The 16,599-nt window shown below is 52.0% G+C and overlaps 2 protein-coding genes across 8 annotated transcripts in view; one reads left to right on the top strand and one right to left on the bottom strand.

Annotated features, from left to right (window-relative positions):
* Window positions 1–1,430: 1,430 nt before the first annotated feature.
* MDH2 (malate dehydrogenase 2) lies at window positions 1,431–15,181 on the bottom strand. Of its 3 annotated transcripts, XM_022588044.3 has the most exons (9): window positions 14,849–15,181; window positions 10,899–11,067; window positions 9,284–9,367; window positions 8,686–8,795; window positions 7,209–7,334; window positions 4,505–4,582; window positions 3,573–3,672; window positions 3,077–3,228; window positions 1,431–1,751 (listed from the first exon to the last, which is right to left on the bottom strand). In XM_022588044.3, the coding sequence occupies exons 1-9, from the start codon at window positions 14,912–14,914 to the stop codon at window positions 1,620–1,622; spliced, it is 1,017 nt and encodes a 338-aa protein (XP_022443752.1). In that variant the 5' UTR covers window positions 14,915–15,181; the 3' UTR covers window positions 1,431–1,619. The 3 variants fall into 3 exon arrangements, with proteins under 3 accessions (XP_022443752.1, XP_089751886.1, XP_089751885.1); XM_089895760.1 differs by lacking the exon at window positions 7,209–7,334 and having other exon boundaries at window positions 14,849–14,960; XM_089895759.1 differs by lacking the exon at window positions 4,505–4,582 and having other exon boundaries at window positions 14,849–14,960.
* STYXL1 (serine/threonine/tyrosine interacting like 1) overlaps window positions 14,064–16,599 on the top strand; it is a 66,871-nt gene continuing 64,335 nt past the window's right edge. Inside the window, exon 1 of one of the 5 annotated variants that reach the window (XM_089895761.1) lies at window positions 14,064–14,483. In XM_089895761.1, coding sequence (XP_089751887.1) covers window positions 14,327–14,483 — 157 coding nt within the window. In that variant the 5' untranslated portion in view covers window positions 14,064–14,326. Of the gene's footprint in view, window positions 14,484–14,952; window positions 15,272–16,599 lie in introns of those variants that run through there. The other 4 variants (XM_089895762.1, XM_022588047.3, XM_089895763.1 and 1 more) reach the window with 4 other exon arrangements.

A 16,599-nucleotide genomic window follows, 5' to 3' on the forward strand; every position in this document is an offset into this window, starting at 1 on the left:
CCTGGCAGCTTCTGCTTTTGCACTTTTGGAAACCCCAGGCCATCAAGTAAGAAATCTGCGTGCCCTGCTGTAGGGCCTCGTGGAGCCCAGCTGTCCCACCACCCCCTCAACAGCAGCCATGCGCCGGAGCCATCACCTTGAACGTGCCTGACTGGCCAGCCCCCCACACCTGGAGGAACAGAAACTTCCAGCGGAACCCTGCCAACCACAGAATCGTGAGACGTAATAAAATACTGGCTTAAAAGCAACTAAATTGTGTGTGTTACACAGTAATTAACCAGGACAGGTTGCAAAACGGCACAAGCAGCTTTATCTCAACTTTTGAAATATGCAAAATCAGGAGCACAAATACTATTATCGGAGATAATTTCCTGTATTTGGCTACATTTTAGTTTTTAAACGATGAACATTATCACTTATATAAGAACACAATGATGTCATACTTGATAAAATCCACTGCAGTTTAAAAAAAAAAAAAAGCTGCAGATAAATGGGTCTCTGTCTACTGGGCGTAGCTCGAGCACCACCTGCCCTTTCACCGGAAGGTCATCACCTGTTGTCAGAAAGTTCTCAGGTATTGAGCTCTCAGTTTCCACTTCAGAGGCCACGGCTTCTGGGGAGCAAACTGTACCCGAAGGGAATCAGGTCTCCCTTTAATTCCCCACATGTATCCTAAGCCCAGCTAATGCAACAAAGTCCCTTCTGGCCACTGATGAAGACACGAAGCCACCTCCCCTGTGTCCTCAGCCCTGTGGCTGCAGCTGGTGTTTTGGTTTGGTTGTTTCTGCCCCTGCCCAGCCCTCCTCACAATTCTGGCTTTGGCTAGTCATTGCCACTGAATATCAGGGCTCGATCAGAAGAGGACGAAGTCCAGCCAGTGGTGCTGTCTGCTTGGCCAGAAAAACCACACAGAAAGAACCTGCGACAGAAGACAGCAGCCCAGCGTCGGCCACTGAGCTGCCACCCGCACAGGCGAGAGGACACCGAGGAATCAGACCCAAGCTGGCCCTTCCTTCAGCTCACACACCTGAGGGACACGATGGTGCAAAGAGCAGGGTTGGGAGAGCAGTTACTGATGAAGATTACCGGCTTGAAGCTACCGAGGAGACCATGATGTTTCAGTCTACTTTTTTTTTTTTTTTTTTTAACCGTACGCGGGCCTCTCCCGTTGCGGAGCACAGGCTCCGGACGCGCAGGCTCAGTGGCCATGGCTCACGGGCCCAGCCGCTCCGCGGCACGTGGGATCTTCCCAGACCGGGGCACGAACGCCTGCATCGGCAGGCGGACTCTCAACCACTGCGCCACCAGGGAAGCCCAAGTCTACTTTTTAAACAACACCTGATTCTAATTCGTGATGGAAGAGATGTCAGACACACACTCTGCAGTCAGCTCCAATGGGGCTCTGAAAGCACAGTATTTAATTGGAGACCTTGGAAAAGAAAATCAAAGCCTGCTTTTATTGATGCACCGACAGACTGACCCGAGATTTGGAAGGGGTAGTTCGCTAATACAACGCTCATCATCAAAGCAAACTGAGAAGACCACGGTGTCTGAAGTGGCTTTACAGCGGCACGATGCCTTAATAAGTTACGGAGACGGCCTGCTCGTTAACCGCCTTCTCACTTCATGTTCTTTACAAACTCCTCTCCTTTCTTGATGGAGGCTTTCAGCTCAGGAATGGCCTCGGCGATCATCTTCTCTTCGAAAGGGGAGATTTTGCCAATGCCTAGATTCTTCTCGATGCCCTTTTTCTGAAGGAGAGAGGAGGGGAGGTGGTAAGATTTTACAAGAAAGTTTCCATGAATGGGTTTGTTACAGAAAATCCCACTTGTAACTTCATCAGGCCTGCCTTGCCTGTCTAACCGGTGGCTCCTGGGCAGCCTGCTGAGGGAGCCGCACGCCCTGGGGACGGGGCAGGACGGGGCCGGACGGGTGTGAGCCGTGCCAGGAGCTCAGCTTCTGTCATTCAGCCCTGGGCTGGGAGCCGGGCTCTGGCACTCACTGTGTGTGCACCTGTCACGCACCCGCCAAGTGTGTTTCCTTATTGACCCCACAGGAGGCTGTGAGGACACATGTGGGTTGCTTGGCACACAAAGAACTCAATAATTAGTAGCACCTGAGTTATTCTCCCTGACACGGAGCGTACTTTTGGGATCTAGTTTTTTTCCCAAGTTGGTAAAGGACTGAAGAAACACTTTCGTAGCCACCTGAATCCAACGTAATTAAGGAGATAGATACACGTCGGACGTTAGGAAAACAGCAGGCTGGCGTCCAGGCTGCCTCCTCGGAGCCTCCCTGACCAGGACTATCAGCCTTGGGGGCCTCTCCTACAGGCCCCACCATGCTGCACACACCTGCACTCAGCTGGCTCTGGAGCTATAACCACAGGTAGCTCTGGAGACCAGTGTCGGTCTCAGGGATTTTGGACACCAGGGTGTCTGTGGGAAGGGCTTCTTTCTGGGCATGAGAGGAAGGCGAGCACACATTTGCCTGATTCCAGCGGGTGCCCACGGCTAAGACGTGGAAACCTGCTCACTGAAGACTCTGTAGGAGTCAAGCAGACCAGAGAGCTGCCCCAAACCAGCCTGGCTGAAGGTGACTAGAAGGGCCCCGTCCCAGTGCCTTTCAAGGAGGAAAAGCAGTGAGGCGAGGAGCAGGGCCCAGGAACACCTGAGCTGGAAGGTCTAACATGTGTGCACGCCCCGGCAGGCCCTGAGGTCAGAATGAGAAGGAACCAGCACAGCCTGGTGCGGGGAAGCCTCTTCTGTGAGGGCTGTCCGTGGGCCGCCTCGGGACACAGCGAGGGTCTCACTGGGAAACATACCCAGGCGGCCGCTGCTGACCGGCTGCTGGGGCCGTGAGATTCCCGTCAGCCCCCACAGACTGAGGTTTCTCCCCGCCACTGCTTCTGTGATGCTTCTACCCTCAAAAGTCCAAGCACAGGCCAGGCAGTGAGATGCAGTTACTGCACAAGGAAATCTGAACCATGAAGCAAACGAACGGAGTACAGCTGCTGAGTCTCAGCTACAGAAAATGCTCCTCCTTCCGGCCAAGACCTGGCCTCTGGGATACATACCCCCAGCAGCAATGGTGTGGAGAAGTACGGACAGTCCGTTTCTTGGGACTTAACGAAGGAACATTCGACAACTCCTTCCTTTCCGTTCATCGCATCCACGAGGGAGAAGACAAACCGGGCTCCAGCATACGCCATGGATAGGGTGGCAGAGCCTAGGAGGACAAAGGCAGGTCAGCCAAGCTAGCGCTGCGACCGTAAGACCCAGACGAGCTTCCCCGCCAGCTAAAACCCCATCTGCATAACCTCCAGCTTTCCAGTCTCATCAGGAATTTAGGTCAGCATCCCTTGAAGTGACAGACCCGCAGACGGCACGCAATTAGCTCTGCTGACCTCAAACACTACTCCACGCCCCCCAGCGAGCTGCGCTGCCCTCTGACGGGGGGGGGCTGCTTATCGAGCAGATGGATGTGAGACTTAGAAAAGGACCCACTCCTTGCTGGGCCCTCATGAGTCTTCGGCTCTGCCTCTAAAAGCCTGGGGCCGCCTGAGCGCCTACCTGCTCCGGCCTTAGCCTTGACCACCTCCGTGCCGGCCTCCTGGATCCGCCCGATGAGGGTGGTCAGCTGGTCCTGGGGGAAGTCCACCTTGGGGGTGCACTGCAAGTGGAAGTCACAGGGCTCACGTGAGCAGGACCAGGCTCCGGTCACCTCCCAGCCCCACGCCTGGCGGGCCCCGGCATCGCTGCCACGTGGGAAATCAAGACCTTTTCCTTAAAGAAAAAGCCGACTTTGTTGGGAGGTGTAGTGAGTTCTCTACTCATTAAAAAAAAAAAAAAAAAACTTTCTCTATTTTGGACTAATTTTAGACTTAGAGAAACGTTGTAAAAATAGCAGATTTTTCCTCACCCGGCTTACCCTGATAACACTTTACATAACCACAGTGCAGTTATAAAGAACAGGAAATTAACTAAACCACAGACCTTACTCAAGTGTCACCGACTGTTCCACTACCGTCCCTTCTGTTCAGGGTTCTGCCCAGGACCCACCAGCACCCAGGGATCTCACCTTTGACTGCTTCCTCAGTCCTCCCCTGGCTTTCAGGACATCTGTCAAGGGTACTGAATGCTCGCTTTGTAGGATGTCCATCAACTTAGGTTTAAAAGGTGCTTCCTCAGTATTTTCTCCTGAGGTTATGAGGTGATTTATCTTATTCTCAGTGGTGTTTACCTTGTCTCTCCTCATTTTTAAACAAAGCAGCTTTGCCTGCTCTGACCTAATCGGGAAGGCAGTGATGTTTCCACCAGCAGTTTTCACTGTGCAGGAGCTGGCCCTTTTGAACACCTTCTGACCACACCCACTCCCGCAGCTGGGGACGCTTCAAAGTAACAACAGACGGTGAGATCCGTGTCAGCCTGATCCGAGCGCCCCAAAGTGAACCTCTGAACCGTGCTCGTGGTCTTGAGGCTTCCAGGCAGGGTGACACACGCACCTGAGAGACCAGGGGGATGATGGTCTTCCCAGCATGGCCGCCAATGACAGGAACGCTGACGCGAGCCGGGTCCAAACCCTGGTCACCAAAGGTGGAAAGCCTGATTAACTTTTAACAAGCACTTTGAGTGTAAAACACGTCATATGCACCTAAAGCACCAATACCGGAAAAATCCACAGAACTTGGAAACCAGGTAAGAGGCCGCCTGACTCCAGCCGTGCTCACATGTCCCACTAGGCGCCCCCTGCAGTTTCAACACACGCAGTGAGTAACTTGGTGTCTGGTGAGGTCACTCCGAGGCTTTCCCTTCACAATGCGCTGAAAACTGCCTTCGTGAAGGGTCCCAATTGGTTCCCATCAGTCCGACAGCTTCTTGGAATCAGAGGATGACAAATCCTCTTTCCCACACCTGATGTCATCCCCATGCCTTAGCTCAGACTTATGTGCCTACACTTTGTTACAGAGAACAAAAACCTCGTATCAGAGCAAGACTCCAGAACACCCAGGGGTGAGAAGTCTGTCAACTCAAACAGTGATTGGAACAGAAAGAAGGAAACCAAGTTGAAAGGGGTCACAATGCCAAGGTTCATTAAGTGGGGCTTGCTGGGACGGCTGATTCATTTGTTAAACCGGAGGCACGATGCCCCCAAGAATCTGCGAACCAGGTATTTCTTAACACAGTCAAAAAAAGAAGCTGGTGGGAGTAACGGGAGGGGGTGAGCAGTCCCCAAATGCTGCCACCTTCCCCAAATGCTGCAGCTGCTAAAGAGAGACACCGTAAGTTAGGAACCAGCCTTGCCTAGGTTGGGGAGCCCAGCCACAAGGGTGGGCAGACCCAGCAGCACCGTTAACGGACATGCACGGCAGTGTCTACAGGCCAGGGCACCACGCCGGTCACCAGGGACACAGGCACAAACAGAAAGGGCCCCTGCTTTTGAGAAGCTCATTGTCCAAAATGAGACAGATACAAACAGACGTTCCAATGCGAAGGGTGAAGCCAGCCACAGGGTGGCTCTGGAAGGCACCTGAGAGAAGGCCTCCTGGGGCAGACCTAACTTCATCTGGGAAGGAGCAGGACTCCACCAAGGGAAGCGTATTCTAGGCAAAAGAAGCAGAAAGAACAAAGACCTGGGGGTTCACAGGGCAGGTACCATCAGCAGAGCATGAAGTGCAAAGGGCAAGCCCAGTGGAAGGCAGTGGTAGAGACGGCCGAGGGGGGAGCCAGAGGCTGCGAGGTTAAGGGCAGCCTTTCACCCTCCATGCAATCCAGGAACTTTTCAGAATGCCAGGCAGCCTGAGGTAAAGGGCGCACTCCTTAACTGATGGATCCAGGGCGGAGACATGCTTCCCCACCTCACATGGCAAAGCTTTGAGGCCAAGCCTCCACGGTCTAACAGAACTCTCTGTGGGAACACAGCAGCCACGTGGGGCTCTGGAGCATCTCAAGTGTGGCTGGTGCAACAGAGGACCACAGTTTCTAATTTAATTATAATTAATTCAAATAGCCACAGGTATCTACTGTTGCAGCAGGATTAGGGGCCCAGGGGAAACGTGTGCTTCCCCCTGGAGTTGGCAGCACCACGGGAGCCCTAAGAGAACGAGCACTGCTGCTTCCAGGAACCGGGGGCGTGTGCCTCGGGAAGTTGGAACCCCCACCTCCCGGCCTGGGTGCGTTCAGACTCGGCTTCACTGAGACCCGCTCCGCAAAGCCTTTTCTGACTCAAAGCCAACCACAGTCTAAACACACGTGCACTGAAACGGTGATTCAGTTGTCTCTGGAATTAAAGTGTCTCTTTCTGCTTCACTCACAGAGCTCCCAGGCCCCGTGGCCACATCTCAGGGATCCGACCCCACTCGGAGAGCAGAGCCTGAGGAACACGCCAGAGCATGAATCACAGCGGGGCACCGTGCCGTCCACACCCTAGAAGAGAAGTGCTGGGCGCAGGGGAGGAAGAGGAAGGTCAACGGTCCTGCGTGCGCCCTTCTCACTAAGCTGTGTGCACGACAATTATTTCCGACTTGGGAGGACCCCCTCTTCCACAAGTTCACGAAAAATGGCCTGAAGCTCAGGAGGGACACTTATTTGGGCCAGAGGAAGTGGTTCTGCTGGGTCCATAACCCAACAGACTAGACAGCGAGCTGTGAAAGGTACCGAGGACTCAGGACCTGGCGCCGGTGCCAAACCCCCCTCGGGACAAGCCTGGTGGCTCAGGAAGAAGCAGGCAGCCAGCGGGAGCAGAACTGAGGTAAGTCACTGCAGGCACGCAGGAAGGGAGTCAGAACACAGACCAGGGACAAGAGTTCTGACATGATTTCAGGGACTTTCCCAAGTTCTTCGTGTTTGCTGACTTTATCATTTGTCTAATGGTTAGCAGGTAAAACCTGTTAGGACCAGTTTTCAGAGCCGAGCCGATGAACACGAAGAGCACAACCCAGTCTAGCCAGTGAGAAACCCAGGGAAAGCCGAACCCTTGCTACAGCAGGGAGAAGAGCAAGCTTGGCCGGTTCCAGCCCGCAGGGGCCTGCCGTCTGCGTTCCCCGCGCAAGCTGCTTCCCACCAAGGAGGCGAGCTATAAAGACATGTAAACCCTCCAGTTACATGTGGCCTGTAAGGGCCCCGGTGTCCTCCAGGCCCGTAAATGAGCCAAGCATAGCCAGAGAGGTTCCGAAAGGGAAGCTGAAAGATGCCTGATGCAGCTCTTACCTTCAGTTCTGCAACAAAAGCGTTGGCTCGGACAATGTCCAGGGTTGTCACCCCAAATATTTTATTGGGGTTGTATACTCCGTGTTTCTTGAAAACTTCTGCTGTGATTGGGATGGTGGAGTTAACCTAGTAAATCCAAGAGAGAGGGGCAGAATTTGCCTGTGTTCTGAGAGCAGAGCCTCGCGACAGAAGGAAAAATCTTCTCGTCAGACCACGAACAAGCTCTAAGCTGTCACGGTAAATTGCCCTGATAAGCGACCCTCACGATGGAAGGCCCCCTACTCTAAAAGACTGCTGCTTCTCCCCGCCACGAGAAAGAAGAAACCATTCACTGGGGAAGGCACTCTTCTCCTTGGCGGCCTCCGAGCCCAAAGTTCAAACATGCACGTGACCCTTCAACTATCAACTTAAAAATGTGATGAAGGCTCCACAAGGCACCTTCTGCTCCAGCTGGGACTTAGCCCAAATGGCCATTAAAAGAAAAGAAAAGACAGCCTAGCAAGAAGCTACAAGCTACAAGCTCAGTCCCCGCTCTGTCACTCTGTGTCGTAACCCTGGCCAAGTTACCTCAACTCCTTAGAACTCAGTTTCTTAAAACGGGAGACAACTACCTCATGAGGTGGTTGTGAAGATTTAAGTGATTTAATACATGGCAAGGGTTTAACACATTACCCGGTACATAGAAAGAATAAAAACAAGACAAAACCAGCGAGATTTATATTAGGCACCGGTTAATCTGCCCCCCCAAGATCTTCTGACCAGTTGCCCCCGAGGAAAGGTGAGCTGGTTGGAAAGGGCAGGATCCTCTTCTCAGAGGCCACGGGCACAAGCTCTGCGTGTTTATCAGCGGCCACGTTCCTGAGTCCACATCAGTGTCACTGCACTTTCACCCAGATCCTTCTTGTACTCGCGAGACCAGACCAACCAGCAGGCAGGAACAGAAGGGCTGCTGTCAAATGCAACCTGAGGCCCTGCTAGGGCGGGCATGGGAGCCACAGCCGACTTCTCAGGAGGGACACAGCACCCGGAGTTTCTGAACTGAAGAACTAGCTTCCTGCAAAAAGCAGCAAGCAGGGCCTGGGGGGCTGCGTACGGGACCATGTGTGAGTGTGAGGAGGGAGGAGGCGCCAGGAAGCAGGAACTGCAAACCCCAAGTAGAACACAGGAAAAGGAGTTAACAGGCTACCACAGTCACGGCTGAAACAGCCTCAGGAATGGGCTTATTTTCCAGGTGGAAAAACTAAGATACCGAGAGGGGAAGCGATCTGCCCAAAGGCACACGGTCGATGGGAAAACCAGGTTAAAATCCACTTGGTCTATGCCAGAAGGAATCCTTAGGAAATAAATTTAAGGGCCTTTTATTAGCTCATCCACTTTATCCATTTCAGCACACGAACCTGATTATTCCCCCGCTAAGCACAGAAGCACACTCTTGCTAATTGTGGACTTTCATGCGGCATCAGTGGCCGGCACTCACCGGGTTTGCAATGATGCAGATCATGGCCTCGGGACAGTGCTGGGCACAGGCAGCAGTCAGGGTGGCCACAATCGTGGCGTTGGTGTTGAACAGGTCATCCCGGGTCATGCCTGAGAACAATCCAATTCGAGGTGGTCATAAAGCACAGGACGAATTTCCAAACATGTACCACGTTGTGTGTGTTTGTTGTTATGGGAAATTCAAACATGAGTGAGACAGGGTCCCTGTTTCAAGTAAATCCATCTTGTAGGGAAAACGGCCCAGTGTGATAAGTGCCAAGATAGAGGTCTGTGAGGGTGGAGCGTGGGGAGGGGAATGAGGGGGGTTATACCCGAGGAGGATCACCAAGGACCAGTACAGCTTCCAAGGTGGAGGCAGGTGGAGGAAAGGGCCTCAAAAAAAAAAGTGCACACAGAACACAATGAGACTGGGCGAGGGGACCCAGGGACAGGTGGAGGGCTTCATCTGTACCCCACAGGCATTGGGGAGCCTTTGGAATTTTTTCTGCAGCAGAGATCTGACCAGATCCATTTTTCATGGAAAACCACATCCTCAGCTGGCCTGTGGGGAGATGCTAGGCAAGGAGTTCAACACACACCTGGTTTTCTTGGGACTCCCGCTGGAATCACCACCACGTCGCAGCCCTTCAGGCAGTCTGGCAGCTGCTCAGGTCCGAGGTAACCTGGAAAAAACACCCACGTAAGCAATTTCACCATTTCCGACTTGGAGAGGCCAGCACGTCTGTGGGGACAGAGCCCGGGTAGGATGGGCCCACCTGAGTCCAAGGCCGGCCACAGGCCTCAAGACAGGCTGGAAGGACCGCCCACGAAGGGGTTCCTCTTCTGAAGAACTACCACTGTAGGCCTGATGACACCGGCTGGCAGGACAGTCTCTTTCACTCCACTTTCCTCCAGCCTCACTGGCCCAGTCCCGATTCGGAACACAGTAACCATCCAGGTTCCCACAGAATCAGCCAAGTCGGCTGCTTTTCCTTATCCAACCCAACTCGCCAGCACTTCTAAGTCCTTCTCGGCTCCCAGTAAGAGCTGCTTATGCCACGTCACGGTCATCCTAACAAAAGCTCTGTCTCGGAGTCAGATCAGAAGGCACGGTGGAGGCCAGGAGAGAAAAGCCCCGTGCTGAGAAGCAGGGACGAAATATTAGCATCCATTCTGTTTACTCCTATCATCCGAGGAATAAAAGGTCCACGTTCAAAGATCTCGGGGAAATCGGCCAAAATCTGCTTTGATTTGACTTCTCCCTTATTGTGGGAGCTTTTGGAAACGCAAATGTACAGCCCAAAAGAAAATGAGCGAACTAATTCAGAGGGACCACGGAAGGCACACGAACAAATGATCTGACAGTCACTCAATCTCCTGTGCTGTCTACACGAGATGAAGATACATGCAAACACCATCCAACAGTCTCACACTGACAGCTGAGACGGAAAGCAGTACAAGTTTTCTGCACAGCAATCTGACACTTTATAGTAAAAGCTTTAAAATAGTCATACCTACTCATTCTACTTTTAGGATTCTATTTTTTTTTAAGGATTCTAAGAAACAAGATGTAAAGATAAAGATGTTTACACAGCCTAGCTATTTACAGTAGAGCAAAACAGGAAACAGCCCAATGGACAACACTGTGGGTATAATAATAAATAAGTGATAAATTATAGTACACCTTTAAAAATGATTTTACCAAGAATTTGGTGACATGGAAAAATGCTGCTATAATGTGAAGGTAAGATAAGCAGGATATATATAATTATATGTAATTATGAGTGACTTCTTGGATGACATAGCTAGATATCCCTTGGATTTTCCTAAGGTGGCCATGCTCTGAAGAAGCTGGCAGAGGAAACCCTGGGGTGGAGGGACGGCCCAAGGTGGGGAGCAGGTGGCAGCATTTCTCACTGTACCCACGCCCCTGCACAAGGCTGCCTCTTCCCCATCCTCATATTACTTGTTAAATTATAAAAAATTAAAAATGGGAAGGTGAGACCACCGTTGTTATTCTCAAAGACACTATTTAAATTTTTGTAGACTCAAGTCAAGAAAGGTGCAATAATTTATAAAATTTAATTCTAAAATGAACATGGAAACCCCAAGTCTCTGAACACCTAGTTTCACTTAAGAATCTCACTCTAAACCTGAATCCTGGCCGACGGGGGAGGAGAGATGTAAGTTCTCCAGGGTCGGCATGCTCAATACCTTTTACTGTCGCTCTGGTCTCTATGTGGCTCAGATCGGCGGCCACTCCGGGTGTATGAGCAATATCGTAGAGGGTCAGGCGGCTCACCAAGGGGCTGTTCTTCAGGAGAAGTGAAAGCGGCTGCCCGATTCCTCCGGAAGCCCCCAGCACGGCTACTTTAGCATTGTTCTAGAAAGAGGCACAGAGAGAGGACTGTGAAGATGGAATCAGCATTAAAAGGATTCACATGGTAATAAACCGCAGAGTACTGCACTGGGTCTTTTTTATTGCAGCAGTACCAAATGAAGATGCAATCGTATTCCTACCATTCCAAAGGCCCCCTTTCCTTCTGAAGTTCAGAGGTTTGCCTCAGGAAAATGGGGGAGAACTCATGTCTCTAGATGCTGTGACAGTCAGGGGCATACTCCTGTACCCTCCGAAAGGGAAGCAAACTTCACTCAATCGCCACCTGGACTGGTAACAGAAGGCTTTCCTTCAATGTGCAGTTTTATTATTTTTTAAATAAATGTATTTATTTTGGGCTGAATTGGGTCTTTGTTGCTGCGCACACGGCTTTCTCTAGTTGCGGTAAGCGGGGGCTACTCTTTGTTGCGGTGTGCGGGCTTCTCATTGCGGTGGCTTCTCGTTGCGGAGCACGGGCTCTAGGCACGCAAGCTTCAGTAGTTGTGGCTCGTGGGCTCAGTAGTTGTGGCTCACGGGCTCTAGAATGCAGGCTCAGTAGCTGTGGTGCACAGGCTTAGTCGCTCCGCGGCATGTGAGACCTTCCTGAAACCAGGGCTCGAACCCGTGTCCCCTGCATTGGCAGGCGGATTCTTAACCACTGCGAGTGAGGCTGTTTCTAACCTAAACTCACAAATGAGAAGGGGAGCCTATCCCGGGCAAGCAGGCAGGGAGCTGCCAGGGAAGAAGACAAACCGAGAGAAGAGCAGCCACAAGAACACAAAGCATGGCGTGTGGTCCTCTAGGGCAGCCGTGTACTCTGGGTCTTTACATTATCACTGCACACTGTGTTCCACAGCAACGGATGCTAGAAATAATGGGCTTCCGTTATCAAAAACAAAAATCAAACCAAACAAACCAAAACTCAAGCCAAACCCCAAACCACCACACAGTGTAATCTGCTTGAGGAAACTAAAACTCTAAAAAGCATATATTACATCTAAGATTGGAATTCAGGTTTCATTTGTTTGTTTTTAAGTTGGTGCTTTAAAGGTGGACCCTTGACTTCATAGAAAACTAGCTGGACCAACCCAGAACCTGAGGTCTGGCAATCTCACCCATCTCCAGACCTTCAATTATCACTCCCACATCCTGTCCCGAATCCTAAGGACTCCCAAATTCCAACTCCACATTCCCAGTTCTGTTAGGCATACCCACTGGTCCCACAAACCCAACTGTGTAAATAAATTTGTCCTTACTACCTCTCCCATCCCTGTTCCCAAATGGCATCTGTGTTCACCCAAATTCAAAACTCTAGAGCTATCTTCTGCTTCTTCCCTTACTGGAGACACCCAGTTAGGACACGAAAGGACTTGGCATCTCAAGCATCTTCCCGATCTGCCCCCGATTTCCATCCTGATTCCATTATCTAACTTAGGTCCTCAGCTCCACCTCTAAACCACCCTTCCAAAAATTCAAAGTTTTAATCATTCCCTTGGGTAAAAAATCTTCTCAAGTTCCTCACGCCCAGATTACTCAGCCTGGCTCCCAAGGCTGACCAGGGCTCCAATGTGGGGAGCATAAGACAGTTCCCTTGGTGTGCAGGATGTCAATGTCAAGGCTGTGTCTTTATTTTCATCAATCAGGTGAAGAATTAAACTCTACCAAGAAACAGACTGACCTGGTGCTCTGTTAGGGTCCTTAAGTGAATCAGTCCCACGTGACACAGAAGATGAACCCAACACAGGGAGAGGGAAGAGGGGATTGCTCTCAGTGTGACGAGGTGATGTTATTGTTTGTATATTATAAGGTTTCATCAACTTAGTTAATATTTATAAAAACATAACTTGTAAGTGGTGATATCTTTACAGTGAGATGCGACTCTTTGGTACTGCAGGTTAGCTCATGATCTCTTTGTAAACAAGCTGTTTCCAAACTCCATATCTTTTTCCACGTTGAGGAGTGGCTGTCAACAGCACACTGTTTAGCAACGGGGCTCTGAAAATGGATGTAGAGTAACACTTCCTTCACTTATAAGTTTGCTTTTTATAATCTGTTATGGTTTTTAAATTTCTGTGTTTTGTGTCATACATATTAGTACATTAGTACATACGGAAAGACATAAATACACTGAGGTTGAAGTCTCCCTAGGCCAATGTACCATCTGGCTCAAGCTCATCTTTCTGACTTATACACTTATATACTTCAACAACTCCACCTTTATGTCCAATAGGCATTTTAAACTCAACACATCCAAATCTGAGCTCCTGATACCCACCCCCCTACAATCACTCTCTTCTAGCAGTATTTCCCACCTCAGCAAATCTCAACTCCAAAACCCAAAGCCTTGGTTTTCTCCATGTTCCTCTTTCTCTCCATACATCTCATGAAATCGTTATCAGCAAATCCCACTGTCTTACCTGCAGTTAATCTCCCTTCCCCCACTCCTCAGCATCAATCTTCATCACCTCCACCTGTCCTACCTTTGTTTACTCACTGTTGGCTTAAGTGCCACTTCTCACTCATCCTGGTATCACCTGCAGCACCCAGCACAGTTCTGGGCAACACGGATACTCAAATGTACTCATTCGTATATTTATTTTTCAAATGAACTGAATGCACAGGAAACTGATTTGAAGAACAAAAGCTAAGTAAGAAATGTGGAACCTCATTTAATAATCACCTCCCTTTTGAGGTGTGGTACTTCAAGAGGCAATGTGGGCAACTCCTGGATTCTAACTTTGGTTGTATTAGAATCACTTGGGGAACTTGGTAAAAAACACGGAGGCCCAGGTCCTACCCTCCTTCGATGAGCCTCGGCCTCTGATCTTTACCAGCTTTCAGGTGATTCTGACACAACAGAGTTTGAGAATCGCTGCCCTAGAAGAAGACGGCTAAAAATAGCTTGGGCTTAAGTAGTCTCAGGCCAAGCCGCGCAGTTAACAACACCCGGGGGCAGGCCCAGTCCGCCCACCGCAGGAAGGAGCCTTCAAAAGGTCCTCAAGAGGAAGCAGAGTCTTCAGGTTCTTAGAGGAAAGGCTTGATGATCCAAAAAAGTCACTGACAGTGGTCAGGAGAGCTGAATTTTAATCCTCTGGCCAAAACACTGTGTAACCTTGGACCAATGCTCTGCCCTCGGTATCTCTGCCTGCCTGCACTATGGAGTTAAAAATTACAGTGTAGGGGCTTCCCTGGTGGCGCAGTGGTTGATAGTCCGCCTGCCGATGCAGGGGATGCGGGTTCGTGCCCCGGTCCGGGAAGACCCCACATGCCGCGGAGCGGCTGGGCCCGTGAGCCATGGCTGCTGAGCCTGCGCGTCCGGAGCCTGTGCTCCGCAACGGGAGAGGCCACAACAGTGAGAGGCCCGCGTACCGCAAACAAACAAACAAATTACACAGTGCTTGTACGGACGCTGCAAGAACGAGGTTAGTCTCTCAAAATACTATGGAAAATAAGTTACTTTCGGCCCTAGAGCCCTGGCTTCTCCACCTTGAAGGAGCACAGGTCACGAGTAGACCCTCTGGGGGGCTCGGGGGCGAACTGGGAGACTCGGAGAAGCGCCCCGGTCCTGGATCCAGCTGGACTACTTCCCCACCCCCGACTCCTGGGCTTTCTCCCCCGCACCTCCTGCCCGGTATCAGGGCCGGCCCAGGACGCCACAGCCCAGGACCAGCACCAGGTGGCCCTGCGGTCCAGGCTGGCCCGGGGGTCAAGGCTGCTCGCGAGCCAGGAGCACACGTGGCCTAGGTCGGGGAGCCTCCACCTGCAGGCAGCCCCTCGCAGGACCTACCTGGGCCGAGGTGCTGAAGCTGCGGCGGAGAGCGGCGCTGGCAGGCCGGGCGAGGGCGGAGAGCATGGCTGAGACGGGCGCGGCGCGGACTGGTCGGCGAAGGAGCTAGCGGTAGGACAGTGACTCCAACGACCTCCACGCTGCACCGGGCCTCCCGGCTCTGCTCCACCTGGCCTCGCGAGAGTGGCCTGGCTTCCGGCACCCCACCTTCTAGATCTCGCGGTATTTCGGCCACATCCGGACTGTCGCGGAGGCCGGCGGAGGGACGCTCTCCGTGCGCAGTCCTGGGGTGGGTCGTTGTGCGGTCGGGCGCCGTGCGGCCTGTCGGGGAGACGCGGTCGGAGTGGGAGGGAGAGTCAGCACCCGAGAGGTGGAAGAAGACAGGCTTTAGGCTGGAAGAGCCCTAGAGGAGCGATTTTGCAGGTGGGGGCCCCAGACAGAGGCTCTGATAGGGAGACTGGTTGAGGTCGCGCCGCAGGCCCGACAGAATGGGTGCGGCCCGAGCCCCCCGAGCTCAGTCCAACCCACCCCTCCTGTCCCTGGAGGCGGGAGGGGCTCCGAGCTTTGGAAAGCTCTGGAAAGGAAAGCGGGGAGGGGAGGTTGAGAGTCCCGCGGTTGGGATGGAGGATGAAGGCTCCTCTAATCAGTCCCTCCCGTGCACCCCTCCCCCCCGGTCGCACACACCCCGTCCACCCGCCAGTGTCGTCGTCCCTCCTGGTGCCCAGGATCTTCTAGTAGAGTTTACAAAGCTTTAGAGACACCCCTACCAAGAATGGCCGACCCAGAGCACTGACGTGGCGCGAGACACTGTTCTACGAGTTTACAGGAAAGCAGTCTCGCGTTACAGATGAGGAAACAGGTATACAGGTGATAACCTGCGAAGTCACCCAGTCCCTGCCCCTCCGGTCTGCCCAGCCGTGCTGTGAACCCGGCCACACTGTTTCTGCTTTAGGGACCAAGAAACCATGGCTGAGCTCAGTTAAGTGGATTCTTTCAGAGTCTCCCAGAAAGAAAGTAAAGATACGGTTTCTCCTCACAAGAAGCGTATTTAAGTTGATCAGTATCCTTATAAGCTTCATTTGCCCCACTGCTGTTTTCTGGGCATACAGAGAATTCCTTGCCCACAAAAAGTTCAGGGTCAAGTGGGACAGGTAGGTGTGTTGCAGGTTGTTAACCTTAGAGGAGTGTACAAACCCAGTGGGGGGGACCAGTGACCGCTTCCCTGGGAACAGTGGTCAGGGAACCAGCGGTGAAAAGAACAGTTAGCACAGGTGCTGAAGAACCTATCCGTAGGAGGGAGTGCATGGTGCCTGACTTACTCTTTCCTCCCTCCTTTCCACTTGTTTATTGAGCTACTAAGATGTGCCAGTCCAATCTTGGAGCTGGGTGTTCAACTATGAACAAGATCCAGACATTTTCTGCCTTCCGGGAGCTCAGAGGCTAGTGGGGAGACAGGTAAACTGCAAGCAGCATGGTATGGCTAACACCAGGAGAATTACGAGGGGCTGTGGGCACACAAAGGAGGTCCATCTACCCCAGATTTGGGGTGGAGGTGGGGGCCATGTGAGAGAGGACTTTGGAGGATGAAACATCTAAGCTGAGATGTAAAGGAAGAGCAGGAGTTTCTCAGTGGGACCATTCACCTCCACAGGAGGGAGAGATCCTTGCCTGGGCTTTGGACCTCTCAAAGCGGGGGCACTAGGAGCTGGGCGTTTAACAATGGGAAGTGTCCAGATGAGAAAGAAAGGGAA

The sequence above is a fragment of the Delphinapterus leucas genome, chromosome 15, assembly GCF_059928025.1.
Source record: "Delphinapterus leucas isolate spDelLeu-1000000601 "Yukka" chromosome 15, BTC_Dleu_Yukka2, whole genome shotgun sequence".
NCBI classification, from domain to species: Eukaryota; Metazoa; Chordata; class Mammalia; order Artiodactyla; family Monodontidae; genus Delphinapterus; species Delphinapterus leucas.